The sequence below is a fragment of the Oncorhynchus mykiss genome, chromosome 2 (genome assembly GCF_013265735.2).
Source record: "Oncorhynchus mykiss isolate Arlee chromosome 2, USDA_OmykA_1.1, whole genome shotgun sequence".
NCBI lineage: Eukaryota > Metazoa > Chordata > Actinopteri > Salmoniformes > Salmonidae > Oncorhynchus > Oncorhynchus mykiss.
The window spans coordinates 99,797,357-99,819,669 of record NC_048566.1 but is presented as its reverse complement, the minus strand read 5'-3'; the positions used below and the strand labels follow the sequence as shown (position 1 = coordinate 99,819,669).

At 49.8% G+C, this 22,313-nt stretch overlaps 1 protein-coding gene across 1 annotated transcript in view; it reads right to left on the bottom strand.

Moving 5' to 3' along the window:
• Positions 1-875: 875 nt before the first annotated feature.
• The window catches only part of LOC110502581 (DNA-binding protein RFX7), a 41,100-nt gene continuing 19,662 nt past the window's right edge, over positions 876-22,313 (bottom strand). The window contains exons 7-11 of the mRNA XM_036934519.1: positions 17,481-17,691; positions 14,338-14,645; positions 13,687-13,868; positions 6,347-8,054; positions 876-5,440 (exon numbers count right to left, since the gene is read on the bottom strand). Of these exons, the coding sequence (XP_036790414.1) occupies positions 1,898-5,440; positions 6,347-8,054; positions 13,687-13,868; positions 14,338-14,645; positions 17,481-17,691 (5,952 nt within the window). The 3' untranslated portion in view covers positions 876-1,897. The remainder of the gene's footprint in view (positions 5,441-6,346; positions 8,055-13,686; positions 13,869-14,337; positions 14,646-17,480; positions 17,692-22,313) is intronic.

The window sequence follows — 22,313 nt, the reverse complement described above, 5'->3', positions numbered from 1 at the left end:
TAGCTTGTGGATGCTACCCTTTCAGTGTTTGGACATGGCAGGCACATTTACTGCTAACATGTCATGTGCTCGTTATTAAGTTGTCTTGGAATGTTGTATTTTTCTGTTTGGATTCACTTTTGAAACACTAAAACAGGATACTACATCCTACAGCAAACGCGTGATTGTGTGATCGTGTGATTATGTGATCGTGTGATTGTGTGATTATGTGAGTGTGATTATGTGATTATGTGAGTGTGATTATGTGAGTGTGATTATGTGATTATGTGATTGTGTGATTATGTGATCGTGTGATTGTGTGATTATGTGAGTGTGATTATGTGATTATGTGAGTGTGATTATGTGATTATGTGATTGTGTGATTATGTGATTATGTGATCGTGTGATTGTGTGATTGTGTGATTATGCGAGTGTGATTATGTGAGTATGTGAGTGTGATTATGCGAGTGTGATTATGTGATTATGTGATCGTGTGATTGTGTGATTATGTGAGTGTGATTATGTGATTATGTGAGTGTGATTATGCGAGTGTGATTATGTGATTATGTGAGTGTGATTATGTGAGTGTGATTATGTGAGTGTGATTATGCGAGTGTGATTATGTGATTATGTGAGTGTGATTATGTGAGTGTGATTATGCGAGTGTGATTATGTGATTATGTGAGTGTGATTATGTGAGTGTGATTATGCGAGTGTGATTATGTGATTATGTGAGTGTGATTATGTGATCGTGTGATCGTGTGATTATGTGAGTGTGATTATGTGATTATGTGAGTGTGATTATGTGAGTGTGATTATGTGATTATGTGAGTGTGATTATGTGAGTGTGATTATGTGATTATGTGAGTGTGATTATGTGATTATGTGAGTGTGATTATGTGATTATGTGATTGTGTGATTATGTGAGTGTGATTATGTGATTATGTGATTGTGTGATTTTGCGCCAGATGTCCTATGTGTTAGATGATTTCTGAATAAAACTATTGCATTATTGAATGAGTACACACAACATAGGAAGATATGGTTTAACTGTGTGATGTTCATTATACTGTACCTTGGGAAATCTACCCCCTATAACAAGTCTGCCACTGAAATGGACCCCTACTCCATATAGTGCAGTACTCTTGATCAGAACCCTAGGGTGGCATTTCAGACACAGAACATGTCTCATGGACCACGTCTCGCTGACCACGCCTCGCTGACCACGTCTCACTGACCACGTCTCGCAGACCACGTCTCGCAGACCACGTCTCGCTGACCACGTCTCACGGACCACGTCTCCCGGACCACGTCTCACGGACCACGTCTCCCAGACCACGTCTCGCGGACCACGTCTCACAGACCACGTCTCACAGACCACGTCTCACAGACCACGTCTCCCGGACCACGTCTCCCAGACCACGTCTCCCAGACCACGTCTCCCAGACCACGTCTCACAGACCACGTCTCCCGGACCACGTCTCCCGGACCACGTCTCCCAGACCACGTCTCCCAGACCACGTCTCACAGACCACGTCTCCCGGACCACGTCTCCCGGACCATATCTTCACTCACTTGAAATATACTCATTGATGATTTCATAGGAAGGTGAAATTAAGTGGTAATGTATTGTGACTCAGATATCTTAACAATAAAAGAGATTTCCAGGTTAGGCTGGCACTTTTCCCTGGACAAACGGCCGAGAGTCCAGAAGTTTCTTTCTTCCCCTGACAAAACAATTAAAAAAACAAAAACCCATAAATATACGTATTTATTTTCAAGCCAGTCTGTATCTGAATTGACACACCCTAGTCCCTATATTGTACACTGCTTCTGACTAGGGCCAATAGGCAAAGACCCATAGTAAACTATATAAGGGAATGAGCTTCAATTCGTTCACACACACACAATAACATCATTAGCCCAACATCTCTACGGTAGTAGGCTGGTCTTTGCACTCCAGCCAGTCGAACGAGGAGTTCACCGTATCACTACATATCTGCTGAAACAGAGGATCGTTCTTCAGCTCTTCCAGTGTGGCGTCTTCGTACTGTTCTTGCTGCTGATTGGACGGATCGAACAGGAGGTCGGCGTCCAACGTGTTCAGGTCTGTGATGCTACTGGAGAGGTCGGAGGTCAGCCTGATGTCGTCGGTGAAGTCGGACGCCACAGCGGCGTTGAGTTCCGAGGTCACCTGACCAACCAGCTGAGAGCTAGGGTTGAGGCCTTCAGCGTGGACGTTGAGGCCGTCCTCACCTAACAGGTCTTTGACAGTGCTGTTGAAGTCTAGCTGTTGTTGTGCCTTGTCTTCTTCATCCTGTTGTTGTTGCTGTTGCTGGGTGGTGATGGGCTGGAGGAGTTGGAACCCGGCCTGGGGACTCTGGAGCTGGGGACTCTGGAGCTGGGTGTGGGGAATCTGGAGCTGGGGATTCTGGAGCTGGGGACTCTGGAGCTGGGTGTGGGGACTCTGGAGCTGGGTGTGGGGACTCTGGAGCTGGGGTCTTTGGAGCTGGGTGTGGGGACTCTGGAGCTGGGTGTGTGGACTCTGGAGCTGGGGACTCTGGAGCTGGGTGTGTGGACTCTGGAGCTGGGCCTGGGGAATGTGGAGCTGGGGGTGGGGACTCTGGAGCTGGGTGTGGGGACTCTGGAGCTGGGGACTCTGGAGCTGGGGACTCTGGAGCTGGGGACTCTGGAGCTGGGTGTGTGGACTCTGGAGCTGGGCCTGGGGAATGTGGAGCTGGGGGTGGGGACTCTGGAGCTGGGTGTGGGGAATGTGGAGCTGGGGACTCTGGAGCTGGGGACTCTGGAGCTGGGTGTGGGGAATCTGGAGCTGGGGACTCTGGAGCTGGGTGTGGGGAATCTGGAGCTGGGGACTCTGGAGCTGGGGAATCTGGAGCTGGGTGTGGGGACTCTGGAGCTGGGTGTGGGGACTCTGGAGCTGGGTGTGGGGACTCTGGAGCTGGGGTCTTTGGAGCTGGGTGTGGGGACTCTGGAGCTGGGTGTGGGGACTCTGGAGCTGGGGACTCTGGAGCTGGGTATGTGGACTCTGGAGCTGGGCCTGGGGAATGTGGAGCTGGGGGTGGGGAATGTGGAGCTGGGTGTGGGGAATGTGGAGCTGGGGCTGAGGACTCTGGAGCTGGGCCTGGGGAGTGTGGAGCTGGGGACTCAGGAGCTGGGGACTCAGGAGCAGCCTAGCCTGGGTTTGTAGTAGCTGGAGATGGAGCTGTCCTGAGGCCTCCTGAAGCTCCTGGATCTGCTGTAGCTCCAGGTCCACATCCTCACCACCAGGGCCTGATTGTGCTTGGTTGAAGCTCATCTCCCCACCGCCTCCTCCGGTACTGGTGAGATAACCCCCGTGCTGCTGGAGCTCGAAAGAGGCAGGGCTGGAGATGACAGTCTGCAGCTGAGACTGGTGGGCGTTCCCCCCTCCTCCTCCATCTCCCCCAGGGGCAGTCTGACTCTGAGACTGGGTCTCCAGCATCTGGGTGAGGTTCATGCGGGCGGTATAGTTGGAAGGGAGGTTGTTGATGCCCAGGCCCCTCACAGTGTCGTTCACGTCAGAGTCCATCTTACTCAGGAGGACGTTGGTGATCTTAGTGGCATTACTCTGGTTCTGTCCCTGGATGCCCTGCATCTCCACAACGCTCTGCATCATGATGTTTAAGGGCACCGATTGGCTGCGCTGGGCCATGCTGTGGAGGTTGCCGCCCACCGATTGGCTGTTGGACAGAATGATGAGTATTTCCTGTGAGGTCATTGGGGAACTAAACTGCGAGACAACCAATCGAGTGGTAGTGCCGGCGTCGGGGGTTGTGTCGGTACCGCTGAAGGTCATGTCACTCACGGCGGGGCTGACGCTACGGCAACGGAACGCCCCGCCCCCTGATGACAAGGCTCCACCCTTGCTGTCCAAAGGGGCGGGCACAGCGAAGCTCTCGTCCTGTTTGATTGCCGTGTTGGTGGGTGTGGTCGATACGCTGGTCAACTGCTGTTGCGCCGGAGAGATGGGGGTGAGATGTCCAAAATGGCTGCCGTCCCGCTGTCTGGACTGGGCCTGGGAAGACTGGCCACTGTGGCCCGGGACAGCGAAGGCGTGCGGCTTACGGAAATGGTCATCCACTAGATCCTGGTAACTAGGCAGGAGTCCACCAAGGCTGTGGTTAGAGATGGATAACCCGGACCCGGAACCTGCTCCGACTCCTCCAGTAGCTTCAGTACCACTACTGTTGTAGCGGTTGTTGATCCACTCGAGTTTAGCCTTATCAGGGTGCGTGGCCATGGGTCTCTGCATGGGCTTGATGGGACTGGAGGAGACAGACACCACGGAGGCATTGTGGTAACCCCCTGCCATGCTGGAGTTGATAGGGGTGAAGGCAAACGGGTTCCTGCACTCCACCGGGCTGGGAGGGATGCCGCTAGAACAGTTAGACAGAGCGCTTATAGGGGTGTGTCGTCCTCCTAGAGGCCCCTCCACGGGTGTGATAGGGGCCATGCTGTGATGGCAACAGGGGCTCTCTCTGGTCAGCTCGTGCCCACTGAGAGTCATCTCCGTGGGGGTAGGGGTTGGAGTCAGGGTAGGGGTCTGGATGGGGGTAATGCTGCTATGGGCAGACTGGTAGAAAGAGGAACTATCCTCCTGGTGGTGAGTGTTGAGGATGGGCCCCTGGGGGCCCCCAGGCTGTCCCTGGAGAGAGATATTATCCACACAGCTACTGAACAACGGCTGGAGGCCCTTCAGCTTCATCTGTTCCTCCATCTGAACCAGTTCCTCCACTATGCTGTCCTGGGTCATATCGTCATCGTTAAAGGAGAAGTAGTCCATGGTGGAGCCGTGCTGGGAGGCTGAGGAGGCAAAGTCCACCATCTCCTGGTGAAGGCCAGATAACTGATCAGAGGAGTCTGAGGTCTGGGACATGATGTTGGAGAGTTGGTGTTGGTTCATGGTGGAGCCGTGCTGGGAGGCTGAGGAGGCAAAGTCCACCATCTCCTGGTGAAGACCAGATAACTGATCAGAGGAGTCTGAGGTCTGGGACATGATGTTGGAGAGTTGGTGTTGGTTCATGGTGGAGCCGTGCTGGGAGGCTGAGGAGGCAAAGTCCACCATCTCCTGGTGAAGACCAGATAACTGATCAGAGGAGTCTGAGGTCTGGGACGTGATGTTGGAGAGTTGGTGTTGGTTCATGGTGGAGCCGTGCTGGGAGGCTGAGGAGGCAAAGTCCACCATCTCCTGGTGAAGACCAGATAACTGATCAGAGGAGTCTGAGGTCTGGGACATGATGTTTGGGAGTTGGTGTTGGTTCATGGTGGAGCCGTGCTGGGAGGCTGAGGAGGCAAAGTCCACCATCTCCTGGTGAAGGCCAGATAACTGATCAGAGGAGTCTGAGGTCTGGGACATGATGTTGGAGAGTTGGTGTTGGTCGGTAGAACCCAGGGCCTGCTGCTTGGTGTGGTCTGCTGCGATCTAGAACAGAATGAAATAGAACATAACTTTATTGACAATCAAAAGGAGCAGGGACAATGTTTTATTGGTATTACCCAACAAGGATGATTTCAAAAAACATCAAATGACATTTTAATAAGAAATGTGTCCGGTCAATTGTTATAATATCGTGGAATGACACTTTAACAAACGATGGTAAACTACACAAATGAAAAATAGTTAGCCTGATATACTGTACTAGAGACCCATAGAGACCCATGTACTAGAGACCCATAGAGACCCATAGAGACCCATGTACTAGAGACCCATAGAGACCCATAGAGACCCATGTACTAGAGACCCATAGAGACCCATAGAGACCCATGTACTAGAGACCCATAGAGACCCATAGAGACCCATGTACTAGAGACCCATAGAGACCCATGTACTAGAGACCCATAGAGACCCATGTACTAGAGACCCATAGAGACCCATGTACTAGAGACCCATAGAGACCCATGTACTAGAGACCCATAGAGACCCATAGAGACCCATAGAGACCCATAGAGACCCATGTACTAGAGACCCATAGAGACCCATAGAGACCCATGTACTAGAGACCCATAGAGACCCATAGAGACCCATGTACTAGAGACCCATAGAGACCCATAGAGACCCATGTACTAGAGACCCATAGAGACCCATAGAGACCCATGTACTAGAGACCCATAGAGACCCATGTACTAGAGACCCATAGAGACCCATAGAGACCCATGTACTAGAGACCCATAGAGACCCATGTACTAGAGACCCATAGAGACCCATGTACTAGAGACCCATAGAGACCCATGTACTAGAGACCCATAGAGACCCATGTACTAGAGTCCCATAGAGACCCATGTACTAGAGACCCATAGAGACCCATAGTGGGTCATAATAAGCACTCACGGTCTGAGTGAAGGCCTGTTTCTGCAGCTCCTCCACATATCCTGCGGCTGACTCTTCCAACATTGTGCTTTTCATGTTCCCCATCGCAGAGACAGAGTGTTGTTGTGCTTCTACTGCCATCACAGAGACAGAGTGTTGCTGTGCTCCTACTGCCATCGCAGAGACAGAGTGTTGCTGTGCTCCTACTGCCATCACAGAGACAGAGTGTTGCTGTGCTCCTACTGCCATCGCAGAGACAGAGTGTTGTTGTGCTTCTACTGCCATCACAGAGACAGAGTGTTGCTGTGCTTCTACTGCCATCACAGAGACAGAGTGTTGCTGTGCTTCTACTGCCATCACAGAGACAGAGTGTTGCTGTGCTTCTACTGCCATCGCAGAGACAGAGTGTTGCTGTGCTCCTACTGTCCCTGCTGTGATCTGCTGTAGTAAGGCCTGTTGCTGTTGTTGCTGTTGTTGCTGTTGTTGTTTCTGCCGTTGTTGCTGTTGTTGCTGCTGCTGCTGCTCAGACACTGCGGTGGTGGTTGTACCAGAGGCTTCAGTGCTGCTGGTGTGACTGCTGACAGTGCTGAGACGTAGAGTTAGAGAGGACTGGTCTTCCTGTTTAACTAGCAGCAACGAGGAGGACTGGGGCTTCACACTGACAGTCTGAGAGGAGAAGGAGGAGATCTCTGCGTTCGCGATGGGCGAGTCAGACGGCGCCAAGACCTGCGTGGGCACTAGGTGTTGTTTCACCGTCACTCGACAGGGGGCACTCTCCGGTCGGGCCGGCGTGCTTTGTCTGGCTGGGACCCTCTTGACAGCGGCGGTAACCACTGGTTTGGGGTCAAAGGTCACACCCAAAGGTTGCTGGGAGATGAAGACACGCTTCACAGGGATTACGTGGGAGGAATCCAGACCAGGGCCGGTTCGCTTCTGGGGACTCATAGAACGTGACGCACAGGGGGAGGAGTCTCTAGCAGACAGTAGGCTAACAGCCGATAAGCCATTGGACGAGGAGGACTTTCCGCTGATGCTAGGAGTGTTCCGATTGGCCGAGGGCACAACAGTCAGATAAAAAGGACTTTCTTGGTGACAGTTGGCGGTGCTGCTGTCCTGCTTGGTCTCTACCCTAATAGTTGCTGCATTGGTGGCAGAGGTGGGAGGGGAGCTAGAGGAAGGGTAGCTTTTGCTCCTGGCGGCAACTCTTTCAGGTCCTGGGGAGCATATGACCAGGAGCGAGGGTTCGCTGGACGCTCGGTACTCAGTGGCCCTCTCTGGACGATTGGACCCACCGGGGGACTTCTGTATGGTGCTCAGTTTATCAGAGTTAACGCCCGGGTTATTGTCAGTGATGATGGCCTCAGGAGCCACTGTGGAGACTGGGGCGCCAGGCCGTACTGCAGGGCATTGTGGGGTGGCTGTGGGGCCTCCCTGGCTCTGTCCCTGTTGCTGGACCTCCTCTAGGGCAGCGATGGTGGTAAAGGTGGTGGTGGTTCCCACCCCGGCCGAGGCTGAAGCTGGCCTGAGGACCATACTTTTACTGCTGGTACTGATAGTGTTGCTCGGGGTCAGGGAGATGGCGGTCATCTTGACCACGTTGACGTGGGAGCTGAGCTGGGGCTGGATCACGTGGTGGGTTTTCATGGGGCTGTTGGTGATGAGCAGGGTGGGGGGCGAACGCAGGGTGATGGCCCCCGTGGCAGAGGGCTTGGGGAGGATCTGGGGGTACCTGTGGCGTCAGGAGATGGAAATAATTTATTAACACAAACAAAGGCAACTGAACTTTATAGGGCTGGTTTCTTGGACTAAAAAACACGCTCAATGGAGAATGTTCATTGAATTAGCTTTTTTAGCTACAAGGGCTATGATTGAGGGATGCTACTGTATCTAGAACCTGAAAGGGTTCTTCGGCTGTCCACATAGGAGAACCTTTTGAAGAACCTTTTTTGGTTGAAGTTAGAACCTCCAGTTAGAACTCTTTTGGTTCCAGTTAGAACCTCCAGTTAGAACCCTTTTGGTTCAAGTTAGAACCCTTTTGGTTCCAGTTAGAACCTCCAGTTAGAACCCTTTTGGTTCAAGTTAGAACCCTTTTGGTTCCAGTTAGAACCTCCAGTTAGAACCCTTTTGGTTCAAGTTAGAACCCTTTTGGTTCCAGTTAGAACCCTTTTGGTTCCAGTTAGAACCCTTTTGGTTCCAGTTAGAACCCTTTTGGTTCAAGTTAGAACCCTTTTGGTTCAAGTTAGAACTATTTTGGTTCCAGTTAGAACCTCCAGTTAGAACCCTTTTGGTTCAAGTTAGAACCCTTTTGGTTCCAGTTAGAACCTCCAGTTAGAACCCTTTTGGTTCAAGTTAGAAACCTTTTGGTTCCAGTTAGAACCTCCAGTTAGAACTCTTTTGGTTCCAGTTAGAACCTCCAGTTAGAACCCTTTTGGTTCAAGTTAGAACACTTTTGGTTCCAGTTAGAACCTCCAGTTAGAACCCTTTTGGTTCAAGTTAGAACCCTTTTGGTTCCAGTTAGAACCCTTTCCACAGAGGGTTGTAAGAATATTCTGAAGATAAATACACAACGCAGAGGACGAGAGGTCAATACAGTACTAAAGGTCAAGAGGACCAGAGGTCAATACAGTACTAAAGGTCAAGAGGACCAGAGGTCAATACAGTACTAAAGGTCAAGAGGACCAGAGGTCAATACAGTACTAAAGGTCAAGAGGACCAGAGGTCAATACAGTACTAAAGGTCAAGAGGACCAGAGGTCAATACAGTACTAAAGGTCAAGAGGACCAGAGGTCAATACAGTACTAAAGGTCAAGAGGACCAGAGGTCAATACAGTACTAAAGGTCAAGAGGACCAGAGGTCAATACAGTACTAAAGGTCAAGAGGACCAGAGGTCAATACAGTACTAAAGGTCAAGAGGACCAGAGGTCAATACAGTACTAAAGGTCAAGAGGACCAGAGGTCAATACAGTACTAAAGGTCAAGAGGACCAGAGGTCAATACAGTACTAAAGGTCAAGAGGACCAGAGGTCAATACAGTACTAAAGGTCAAGAGGACGAGAGGTCAATACAGTACTAAAGGTCAAGAGGACCAGAGGTCAATACAGTACTAAAGGTCAAGAGGACCAGAGGTCAATACAGTACTAAAGGTCAAGAGGACCAGAGGTCAATACAGTACTAAAGGTCAAGAGGACGAGAGGTCAATACAGTACTAAAGGTCAAGAGGACCAGAGGTCAATACAGTACTAAAGGTCAAGAGGACGAGAGGTCAATACAGTACTAAAGGTCAAGAGGACCAGAGGTCAATACAGTACTAAAGGTCAAGAGGACCAGAGGTCAATACAGTACTAAAGGTCAAGAGGACCAGAGGTCAATACAGTACTAAAGGTCAAGAGGACCAGAGGTCAATACAGTACTAAAGGTCAAGAGGACCAGAGGTCAATACAGTACTAAAGGTCAAGAGGACCAGAGGTCAATACAGTACTAAAGGTCAAGAGGACCAGAGGTCAATACAGTACTAAAGGTCAAGAGGACGAGAGGTCAATACAGTACTAAAGGTCAAGAGGACCAGAGGTCAATACAGTACTAAAGGTCAAGAGGACGAGAGCTCAATACAGTACTAAAGGTCAAGAGGACCAGAGGTCAATACAGTACTAAAGGTCAAGAGGACCAGAGGTCAATACAGTACTAAAGGTCAAGAGGACCAGAGGTCAATACAGTACTAAAGGTCAAGAGGACCAGAGGTCAATACAGTACTAAAGGTCAAGAGGACCAGAGGTCAATACAGTACTAAAGGTCAAGAGGACCAGAGGTCAATACAGTACTAAAGGTCAAGAGGACCAGAGGTCAATACAGTACTAAAGGTCAAGAGGACCAGAGGTCAATACAGTACTAAAGGTCAAGAGGACCAGAGGTCAATACAGTACTAAAGGTCAAGAGGACGAGAGGTCAATACAGTACTAAAGGTCAAGAGGACCAGAGGTCAATACAGTACTAAAGGTCAAGAGGACCAGAGGTCAATACAGTACTAAAGGTCAAGAGAACCAGAGGTCAATACAGTACTAAAGGTCAAGAGGACGAGAGGTCAATACAGTACTAAAGGTCAAGAGGACCAGAGGTCAATACAGTACTAAAGGTCAAGAGGACCAGAGGTCAATACAGTACTAAAGGTCAAGAGGACCAGAGGTCAATACAGTACTAAAGGTCAAGAGGACCAGAGGTCAATACAGTACTAAAGGTCAAGAGGACCAGAGGTCAATACAGTACTAAAGGTCAAGAGGACCAGAGGTCAATACAGTACTAAAGGTCAAGAGGACCAGAGGTCAATACAGTACTAAAGGTCAAGAGGACCAGAGGTCAATAGGGTACTAAAGGTCAAGAGGACGAGAGGTCAATACAGTACTAAAGGTCAAGAGGACCAGAGGTCAATACAGTACTAAAGGTCAAGAGGACCAGAGGTCAATACAGTACTAAAGGTCAAGAGGTCAATACAGTACTAAAGGTCAAGAGGACCAGAGGTCAATACAGTACTAAAGGTCAAGAGGACCAGAGGTCAATACAGTACTAAAGGTCAAGAGGATGAGAGGTCAATACAGTACTAAAGGTAAAGAGGATGAGAGGTCAATACAGTACTAAAGGTCAAGAGGACCAGAGGTCAATACAGTACTAAAGGTCAAGTGGACCAGAGGTCAATACAGTACTAAAGGTCAAGAGGACCAGAGGTCAATACAGTACTAAAGGTCAAGAGGATGAGAGGTCAATACAGTACTAAAGGTAAAGAGGATGAGAGGTCAATACAGTACTAAAGGTCAAGAGGACCAGAGGTCAATACAGTACTAAAGGTCAAGAGGACCAGAGGTCAATACAGTACTAAAGGTCAAGAGGACCAGAGGTCAATACAGTACTAAAGGTCAAGAGGACCAGAGGTCAATACAGTACTAAAGGTCAAGAGGACCAGAGGTCAATACAGTACTAAAGGTCAAGAGGACCAGAGGTCAATACAGTACTAAAGGTCAAGAGGACCAGAGGTCAATACAGTACTAAAGGTCAAGAGGACCAGAGGTCAATACAGTACTAAAGGTCAAGAGGACCAGAGGTCAATACAGTACTAAAGGTCAAGAGGACCAGAGGTCAATACAGTACTAAAGGTCAAGAGGACCAGAGGTCAATAGGGTACTAAAGGTCAAGAGGACGAGAGGTCAATACAGTACTAAAGGTCAAGAGGACCAGAGGTCAATACAGTACTAAAGGTCAAGAGGACCAGAGGTCAATACAGTACTAAAGGTCAAGAGGACCAGAGGTCAATACAGTACTAAAGGTCAAGAGGACCAGAGGTCAATACAGTACTAAAGGTCAAGAGGACGAGAGGTCAATACAGTACTAAAGGTCAAGAGGACCAGAGGTCAATACAGTACTAAAGGTCAAGAGGACGAGAGGTCAATACAGTACTAAAGGTCAAGAGGACGATGTCAATACAGTACTAAAGGTCAAGAGGACGAGAGGTCAATACAGTACTAAAGGTCAAGAGGACCAGAGGTCAATACAGTACTAAAGGTCAAGAGGACCAGAGGTCAATACAGTACTAAAGGTCAAGAGGATGAGAGGTCAATACAGTACTAAAGGTAAAGAGGATGAGAGGTCAATACAGTACTAAAGGTCAAGAGGATGAGAGGTCAATACAGTACTAAAGGTCAAGAGGACCAGAGGTCAATACAGTACTAAAGGTCAAGAGGACCAGAGGTCAATACAGTACTAAAGGTCAAGAGGACCAGAGGTCAATACAGTACTAAAGGTCAAGAGGACCAGAGGTCAATACAGTACTAAAGGTCAAGAGGACCAGAGGTCAATACAGTACTAAAGGTCAAGAGGACCAGAGGTCAATACAGTACTAAAGGTCAAGAGGACCAGAGGTCAATACAGTACTAAAGGTCAAGAGGACCAGAGGTCAATACAGTACTAAAGGTCAAGAGGACCAGAGGTCAATAGGGTACTAAAGGTCAAGAGGACGAGAGGTCAATACAGTACTAAAGGTCAAGAGGACCAGAGGTCAATACAGTACTAAAGGTCAAGAGGACCAGAGGTCAATACAGTACTAAAGGTCAAGAGGACCAGAGGTCAATACAGTACTAAAGGTCAAGAGGACCAGAGGTCAATACAGTACTAAAGGTCAAGAGGACCAGAGGTCAATACAGTACTAAAGGTCAAGAGGACCAGAGGTCAATACAGTACTAAAGGTCAAGAGGACCAGAGGTCAATACAATACTAAAGGTCAAGAGGACCAGAGGTCAATACAGTACTAAAGGTCAAGAGGACCAGAGGTCAATACAGTACTAAAGGTCAAGAGGACCAGAGGTCAATACAGTACTAAAGGTCAAGAGGACCAGAGGTCAATACAGTACTAAAGGTCAAGAGGACCAGAGGTCAATACAGTACTAAAGGTCAAGAGGACCAGAGGTCAATACAGTACTAAAGGTCAAGAGGACCAGAGGTCAATACAGTACTAAAGGTCAAGAGGACGAGAGGTCAATACAGTACTAAAGGTCAAGAGGACCAGAGGTCAATACAGTACTAAAGGTCAAGAGGACCAGAGGTCAATACAGTACTAAAGGTCAAGAGGACCAGAGGTCAATACAGTACTAAAGGTCAAGAGGACGAGAGGTCAATACAGTACTAAAGGTCAAGAGGACGATGTCAATACAGTACTAAAGGTCAAGAGGACGAGAGGTCAATACAGTACTAAAGGTCATTGGAAATAGTGTTGTTTTTTATGTAATAGGGGATTAATGATCAATGGGTCAGAGACATGAGAGGAATTTCAGTCCGGGACTCATAGCTCCATGGTAAGTTCTCATTGGTATACATTGAGCCTGAAATAGGATACTTATTATTGCAAGGAATTCTAATGGGTCAACCACAGGCTGGGGTTGGGTTATAAAACTACATCCTGTCACTTTGTTCACTGGAGATAATCACTGAGGAGAGAATCACTGAAGAGAATCACTGAGAGAGAATCGCTGAGAGAGAATCACTGAGGAGAGAATCACTGTGGAAAGAATCACTGAAGAGAATCACTGAGGACAGGGGAGAATCAATACCTACCTCTCAGCATAACATCCATGATTTGTCCTCTTTGAAAAATTGTTTTTTTTCTCCCATGATTTGCTTTGGGGTCTGTGTCCTTGAAGAGTAACATCAACTGCTAACAGGGTTCTACATGGAACCCAAAAGGGTTCTACCAGGAACCAAAAAGGGTTATCATATGGGGACAGCTGAGGAACCCTTTTGGAATCCTTTTTACTAAGAGTGTAGGGTGGGCTTAATCTGTGTCCGGAAAACCATAAATGGTGATGATGATTCTCATTATTACCTGTGCCTAGCCAGGCGGTCTCCCACGGGGCTGGCTGAGATGTTCTGGGGCGTTTTAGGGGACTGTCTGTGGGTCAGAGACTGGGTGTGGGTGACCACCTGGAAGTTAACCGTTGGTATGACCTTCCCCTCGGCGGACCCCACCGGGCTAGGGGATGTCATCAGCTGCCTGCTCCTCTGGACCTGCCGGGAGAAACACACAGTGGGAACATGTTAGACGACGGCCGCTTGTAAATGCCAAGGGTCAGGGGTTCGATTCCCGAGGCCACCCATACGTAAAATCTATTCAGTGTGACTGTAAGCATCTGTTAAAAGATCTAGATGACTTATTATTATTATTACTGGTGAAGGAGGAAGTAACACTCCTCAGGCATAGAATATGGGCCCAAGGTGATGTAGATCTGGGCCCAAGGTCATGTAGATCTGGGCCCAAGGTCATGTAGATCTGGGCCCAAGGTCATGTAGATCTGACCAAATAGCAGAATTGTTCAGGAGCTATCCATCGCAGCGCCATTCTTGACATTCAATAAATTGTTGCCTTATCTTTCCTTTTAAAACTGAGCATGTCGTCTAAAACCAGTATCAATCTTGTCTGATCTGTGTGTGTATCTGTGTGTGTGTATCTGTGCATACATATGTTATCCCATCATACCGTGATGGGGCTGGGGACGGCTGCCACCACAATACCAATGGTAGGTTGTGGTGAAAGCAAAGCAGGACTTCCACAGGGGATAGCTGGCCCTGGGTTGCTGGCCTCGGTCCTCCTGGCCTGGTTCTGTCCCTGGGCCTCTCCAGGCAGGGGGGATTGGAGCTTCTGCTCCTGCTGTTTCTTCTGGATCTTCCTCTGGAGCTGCTGCTTGGCGTCCACCGAGGGAGAGGCCAGCGTCTTCACCTGCGGCTGGAAGGAAGAGGCCTCGGACGTGGGCACGAACGCAGAGGTTGGCGTGGGAGTCTTCAGACCTGGTGAGATATACAGATGAGAAGAGATTTCTCAACACGCCTGAGAAATGGGTTTTAAAAAATGTGTTGAACCAACTACAGCTTGACACACGAGCAAGACTCACAACTTCGTTCCCATCAACAGCCCGACACCTAGCCCCGTTACCCGTGTTTGTCTGCTTAGCGTTGCCACGGACTTGGTGCCAATGTAGTGACCGTTAAGTGACTATTGACTGTTGAGCCCCCTGTTGACTGTGGCCATCAACAACACCCAATACCGTCTCTACCACCATCCCCATTAGCCATGCCTATCTGTAACTTCCATACCACCATCCCCATTAGTCATGCTTACCTCTACCTTCCATTCCACCATCCCCATTAGCCATGCCTACCTGTACCTTCCAACCCACCATCCCCATTAGTCATGCTTACCTCTACCTTCCATACCACCATCCCCATTAGCCATGCCTACCTGTACCTTCCAACCCACCATCCCCATTAGCCATGCCTACCTGTACCTTCCATACCACCATCCCAATTAGCCATGCCTACCTGTACCTTCCATACCACCATCCCCATTAGCCATGCCTACCTCCCATACCACCATCCCCATTACCCATGCCTACCTGTACCTTCCAACCCACCATCCCCATTAGCCGTGCCTACCTGTACCTTCCATACCACCATCCCCATTAGTCATGCCTACCTCCCATACCACCATCCCCATTAGCCATGCCTACCTGTACCTTCCATACCACCATCCCCATTAGCCATGCCTACCTCCCATACCACCATCCCCATTAGCCATGCCTACCTGTACCTTCCAACCCACAATCCCCATTAGCCATGCCTACCTGTACCTTCCAACCCACCATCCCCATTAGCCGTGCCTACCTGTACCTTCCATACCACCATCCCCATTAGTCATGCCTACCTCCCATACCACCATCCCCATTAGCCATGCCTACCTGTACCTTCCATACCACCATCCCCATTAGCCATGCCTACCTGTACCTTCCATACCACCATCCCCATTAGCCATGCCTACCTGTACCTTCCAACCCACCATCCCCATTAGCCATGCCTACCTGTACCTTCCATACCACCATCCCCATTAGCCATGCCTACCTGTGCCTTCCATACCACCATCCCCATTAGCCATGCCTACCTGTACCTTCCATACCACTATCCCCATTAGCCATGCCTACCTCCCATACCACCATCCCCATTAGCCATGCCTACCTGTACCTTCCAACCCACAATCGCCATTAGCCATGCCTACCTGTACCTTCCATACCACCATCCCCATTAGCCATGCCTACCTGTACCTTCCATACCACTATCCCCATTAGCCATGCCTACCTCCCATACCACCATCCCCATTAGCCATGCCTACCTGTACCTTCCAACCCACCATCCCCATTAGCCATGCCTACCTCCCATACCACCATCCCCATTAGCCATGCCTACCTGTACCTTCCAACCCACAATCGCCATTAGCCATGCCTACCTGTACCTTCCAACCCACCATCCCCATTAGCCGTGCCTACCTGTACCTTCCATACCACCATCCCCATTAGTCATGCCTACCTCCCATACCACCATCCCCATTAGCCATGCCTACCTGTACCTTCCATACCACCATCCCCATTAGCCATACCTACCTGTACCTTCCATACCACCATCCCCATTAGCCATGCCTACCTGTACCTTCCAACCCACCATCCCCATTAGCCATGCCTACCTCCCATACCACCATCCCCATTAGCCATGCCTACCTCCCATACCACCATCCCCATTACCCATGCCTACCTGTACCTTCCAACCCACCATCCCCATTAGCCGTGCCTACCTGTACCTTCCATACCACCATCCCCATTAGTCATGCCTACCTGTACCTTCCATACCACCATCCCCATTAGCCATGCCTACCTCCCATACCACCATCCCCATTAGCCATGCCTACCTGTACCTTCCAACCCACAATCCCCATTAGCCATGCCTACCTGTACCTTCCAACCCACCATCCCCATTAGCCGTGCCTACCTGTACCTTCCATACCACCATCCCCATTAGCCATGCCTACCTGTACCTTCCAACCCACCATCCCCATTAGCCGTGCCTACCTGTACCTTCCATACCACCATTAGCCATGCCTACCTGTACCTTCCATACCACCATCCCCATTAGCCATGCCTACCTGTACCTTCCATACCACCATCCCCATTAGCCATGCCTACCTGTACCTTCCATACCACCATCCCCATTAGTCATGCCTACCTCCCATACCACCATCCCCATTAGCCATGCCTACCTCCCATACCACCATCCCCATTAGCCATGCCTACCTGTACCTTCCAACCCACAATCCCCATTAGCCATGCCTACCTGTACCTTCCAACCCACCATCCCCATTAGCCGTGCCTACCTGTACCTTCCATACCACCATCCCCATTAGCCATGCCTACCTGTACCTTCCAACCCACCATCCCCATTAGCCGTGCCTACCTGTACCTTCCATACCACCATTAGCCATGCCTACCTGTACCTTCCATACCACCATCCCCATTAGCCATGCCTACCTGTACCTTCCATACCACCATCCCCATTAGCCATGCCTACCTGTACCTTCCATACCACCATCCCCATTAGCCGTGCCTACCTGTACCTTCCATACCACCATTAGCCATGCCTACCTGTACCTTCCATACCACCATCCCCATTAGCCATGCCTACCTGTACCTTCCAACCCACCATCCCCATTAGCCGTGCCTACCTGTACCTCCCATACCACCATCCCCATTAGCCATGCCTACCTGTACCTTCCATACCACCATCCCCATTAGCCATGCCTACCTGTGGGAGCCCCAGTCATGACGGTGAGGGCAGCCATAGACTTGGTTCCTATGTAGTGACTGTTGAGCAGGAAGCGAGCCAGGTCCTCCACAGCATCAAAATGTCTGCTGAGGACCTTCTGAGCCCACTCACACACCAAGCCACAGGCCGCTGAGCGCATATCATCCTCCGCACTGGGAGACTGGCCCGACGACGGCTCCATCGGCTCACACTGGGAAGAAGAGGGTTAATTAAGTAGGGGAAGAGTTCAGATATGATATCATGTCTGGAGTTTGGGGAAGAGGTCATTCAGATATGATATCCTGTCTGGAATTTAGGGAAGAGGTCATTCAGATATGATATCCTGTCTGGAGTTTGGGGAAGATGTCATTCAGATATGATATCCTGCCTGGAGTTTGGGGAAGAGGTCATTCAGATATGATATCCTGTCTGGAGTTTGGGGAAGAGGTCATTCAGATATGATATCCTGTCTGGAGTTTAGGGAAGAGTTCATTCAGATATGATATCCTGTCTGGAGTTTATGGAAGAGGTCATTCAAACTTGATATCCTGTCTGGAGTTTAGGGAAGAGGGTCATTCAGATATGATATCGTCTGGAGTTTGGGTGGATTTACTAGGAATGAGGTCCATTCCATTTAAATTCAGATCTAAACTGAAATTCAAATTTTCCTCAACTTGCTTCTCAGTGAGATTTGGAATTGGATTATCAGTTTACTTCCTCAATTGAAATGGAACTGACCCCAACCCTGATGAAATGGAACTTACCCCAACCCCGATGAAATGGAACTGACCCCAACCCTGATGAAATGGAACTGACCCCAACCCCGATGAAATGGAACTGACCCCAACCCCGATGAAATGGAACTGACCCCAACCCAGATGAAATGTAACCGACCCCAACCCTGATGAAATGGAACTGACCCCAACCTCGATGAAATGGAACTGACCCCAACCCTGATGAAATGGAACTGACCCCAACCCTGATGAAATGTAACTGACCCCAACCCTGACGAAATGGAACTGACCCCAACCCTGATGAAATGGAACTGACCCCAACCCTGACGAAATGGAACTGACCCCAACCCTGACGAAATGGAACTGACCCCAACCCTGATGAAATGGAACTGACCCCAACCCCGACGAAATGGAACTGACCCCAACCGTGATGAAATGGAACTGACCCCAACCCCGATGAAATGGAACTGACCCCAACCATGATGAAATGGAACTGACCCCAACCCCGATGAAATGGAACTGACCCCAACCATGATGAAATGGAACTGACCCCAACCCTGATGAAATGGAACTGACCCCAACCCTGATGAAATGGAACTGACCCCAACCCTGATGAAATGGAACTGACCCCAACCCTGATGAAATGGGAACTGACCCCAACCCTGATGAAATGGGAACTGACCCCAACCCTGATGAAATGGAACTGACCCCAACCCTGACGAAATGGAACCGACCCAAACCCTGACGAAATGGAACCGACCCCAACCATGATGAAAGGGGAACTGACCCCAACTCTGATGAAATGGAACTGACCCCAACCCCGATGAAATGGAACTGACCCCAACCCCGACGAAATGGAACTGACCCCAACCCCGACGAAATGGAACTGACCCCAAAACTGACGAAATGGAACTGACCCCAACCCTGACGAAATGGAACTGACCCCAACCCTGACGAAATGGAACTGCCCCCAACCCTGACGAAATGGAAATGACCCCAACCCTGACGAAATGGAACTGACCCCAACCCTGACGAAAGGGGAACTGACCCCAACTCTGATGAAATGGAACTGACCCCAACCCTGATGAAATGGAACTGACCCCAACTCTGACGAAATGGAACTGACCCCAACTCTGACGAAATGGAACTGACCCCAACTCTGACGAAATGGAACTGACCCCAATTCTGACGAAATGGAACTGACCCCAACTCTGACGAAATGGAACTGACCCCAACCCTGACGAAATGGAACTGACCCCAACCCTGATGAAATGGAACTGACCCCAACCCTGATGAAATGGAACTGACCCCAACCCTGATGAAATGGAACTGACCCCAACCCCGATGAAATGGAACTGACCCCAACCATGATGAAATGGAACTGACCCCCAACCCCTATGAAATGGAACTGACCCCAACCATGATGAAATGGAACTGACCCCAACCCTGATGAAATGGAACTGACCCCAACCCCGATGAAATGGAACTGACCCCAACCATGATGAAATGGAACTGACCCCAACCCAGATGAAATGGAACTGACCCCAACCATGATGAAATGGAACTGACCCCAACCCCAACGAAATGGAACTGACCCCAACTCTGACGAAATGGAACTGACCCTAACCCTGACGAAATGGAACTGACCCCAACCCTGACGAAATGGAACTGACCCCAACCCCGATGAAATGGAACTGACCCCAACCATGATGAAATGGAACTGACCCCAACCCAGATGAAATGGAACTGACCCCAACCATGATGAAATGGAACTGACCCCAACCCCGACGAAATGGAACTGACCCCAACTCTGACGAAATGGAACTGACCCTAACCCTGACGAAATGGAACTGACCCCAACCCTGACGAAATGGAACTGACCCCAACCATGACGAAAGGGGAACTGACCCCAACCCTGATGAAATGGAACTGACCCCAACTCTGACGAAATGTAACTGACCCCAACTCTGATGAAGAGGAACTGACCCCAACCCTGATGAAATGGAACTTACCCCAACCCCGATGAAATGGAACTGACCCCAACCCTGATGAAATGGAACTGACCCCAACCCCGATGAAATGGAACTGACCCCAACCCCGATGAAATGGAACTGACCCCAACCCAGATGAAATGTAACCGACCCCAACCCTGATGAAATGGAACTGACCCCAACCTCGATGAAATGGAACTGACCCCAACCCTGATGAAATGGAACTGACCCCAACCCTGATGAAATGTAACTGACCCCAACCCTGACGAAATGGAACTGACCCCAACCCTGATGAAATGGAACTGACCCCAACCCTGACGAAATGGAACTGACCCCAACCCTGACGAAATGGAACTGACCCCAACCCAGATGAAATGGAACTGACCCCAACCCTGACGAAATGGAACCGACCCAAACCCTGACGAAATGGAACCGACCCCAACCATGATGAAAGGGGAACCGACCCCAACTCTGATGAAATGGAACTGACCCCAACCCCGATGAAATGGAACTGACCCCAACCCCGACGAAATGGAACTGACCCCAACCCCGACGAAATGGAACTGACCCCAAAACTGACGAAATGGAACTGACCCCAACCCTGACGAAATGGAACTGACCCCAACCCTGACGAAATGGAACTGCCCCCAACCCTGACGAAATGGAAATGACCCCAACCCTGACGAAATGGAACTGACCCCAACCCTGACGAAAGGGGAACTGACCCCAACTCTGATGAAATGGAACTGACCCCAACCCTGATGAAATGGAACTGACCCCAACTCTGACGAAATGGAACTGACCCCAACTCTGACGAAATGGAACTGACCCCAACTCTGACGAAATGGAACTGACCCCAATTCTGACGAAATGGAACTGACCCCAACTCTGACGAAATGGAACTGACCCCAACCCTGACGAAATGGAACTGACCCCAACCCTGATGAAATGGAACTGACCCCAACCCTGATGAAATGGAACTGACCCCAACCCCGATGAAATGGAACTGACCCCAACCATGATGAAATGGAACTGACCCCCAACCCCTATGAAATGGAACTGACCCCAACCATGATGAAATGGAACTGACCCCAACCCTGATGAAATGGAACTGACCCCAACCCCGATGAAATGGAACTGACCCCAACCATGATGAAATGGAACTGACCCCAACCCAGATGAAATGGAACTGACCCCAACCATGATGAAATGGAACTGACCCCAACCCCGACGAAATGGAACTGACCCCAACTCTGACGAAATGGAACTGACCCTAACCCTGACGAAATGGAACTGACCCCAACCCTGACGAAATGGAACTGACCCCAACCCCGATGAAATGGAACTGACCCCAACCATGATGAAATGGAACTGACCCCAACCCAGATGAAATGGAACTGACCCCAACCATGATGAAATGGAACTGACCCCAACCCCGACGAAATGGAACTGACCCCAACTCTGACGAAATGGAACTGACCCTAACCCTGACGAAATGGAACTGACCCCAACCCTGACGAAATGGAACTGACCCCAACCATGACGAAAGGGGAACTGACCCCAACCCTGATGAAATGGAACTGACCCCAACTCTGACGAAATGTAACTGACCCCAACTCTGACGAAATGGAACTGACCCCAACTCTGATGAAGAGGAACTGACCCCAACCCTGATGAAATGGAACTGACCCCAACCCTGATGAAATGGAACTGACCCCAACCCCGATGAAATGGAACTGACCCCAACCCCGATGAAATGGAACTGACCCCAACCCAGATGAAATGTAACCGACCCCAACCCTGATGAAATGGAACTGACCCCAACCTCGATGAAATGGAACTGACCCCAACCCTGATGAAATGGAACTGACCCCAACCCTGATGAAATGTAACTGACCCCAACCCTGACGAAATGGAACTGACCCCAACCCTGATGAAATGGAACTGACCCCAACCCTGACGAAATGGAACTGACCCCAACCCTGACGAAATGGAACTGACCCCAACCCTGATGAAATGGAACTGACCCCAACCCCGACGAAATGGAACTGACCCCAACCATGATGAAATGGAACTGACCACAACCCTGATGAAATAGAACTGACCCC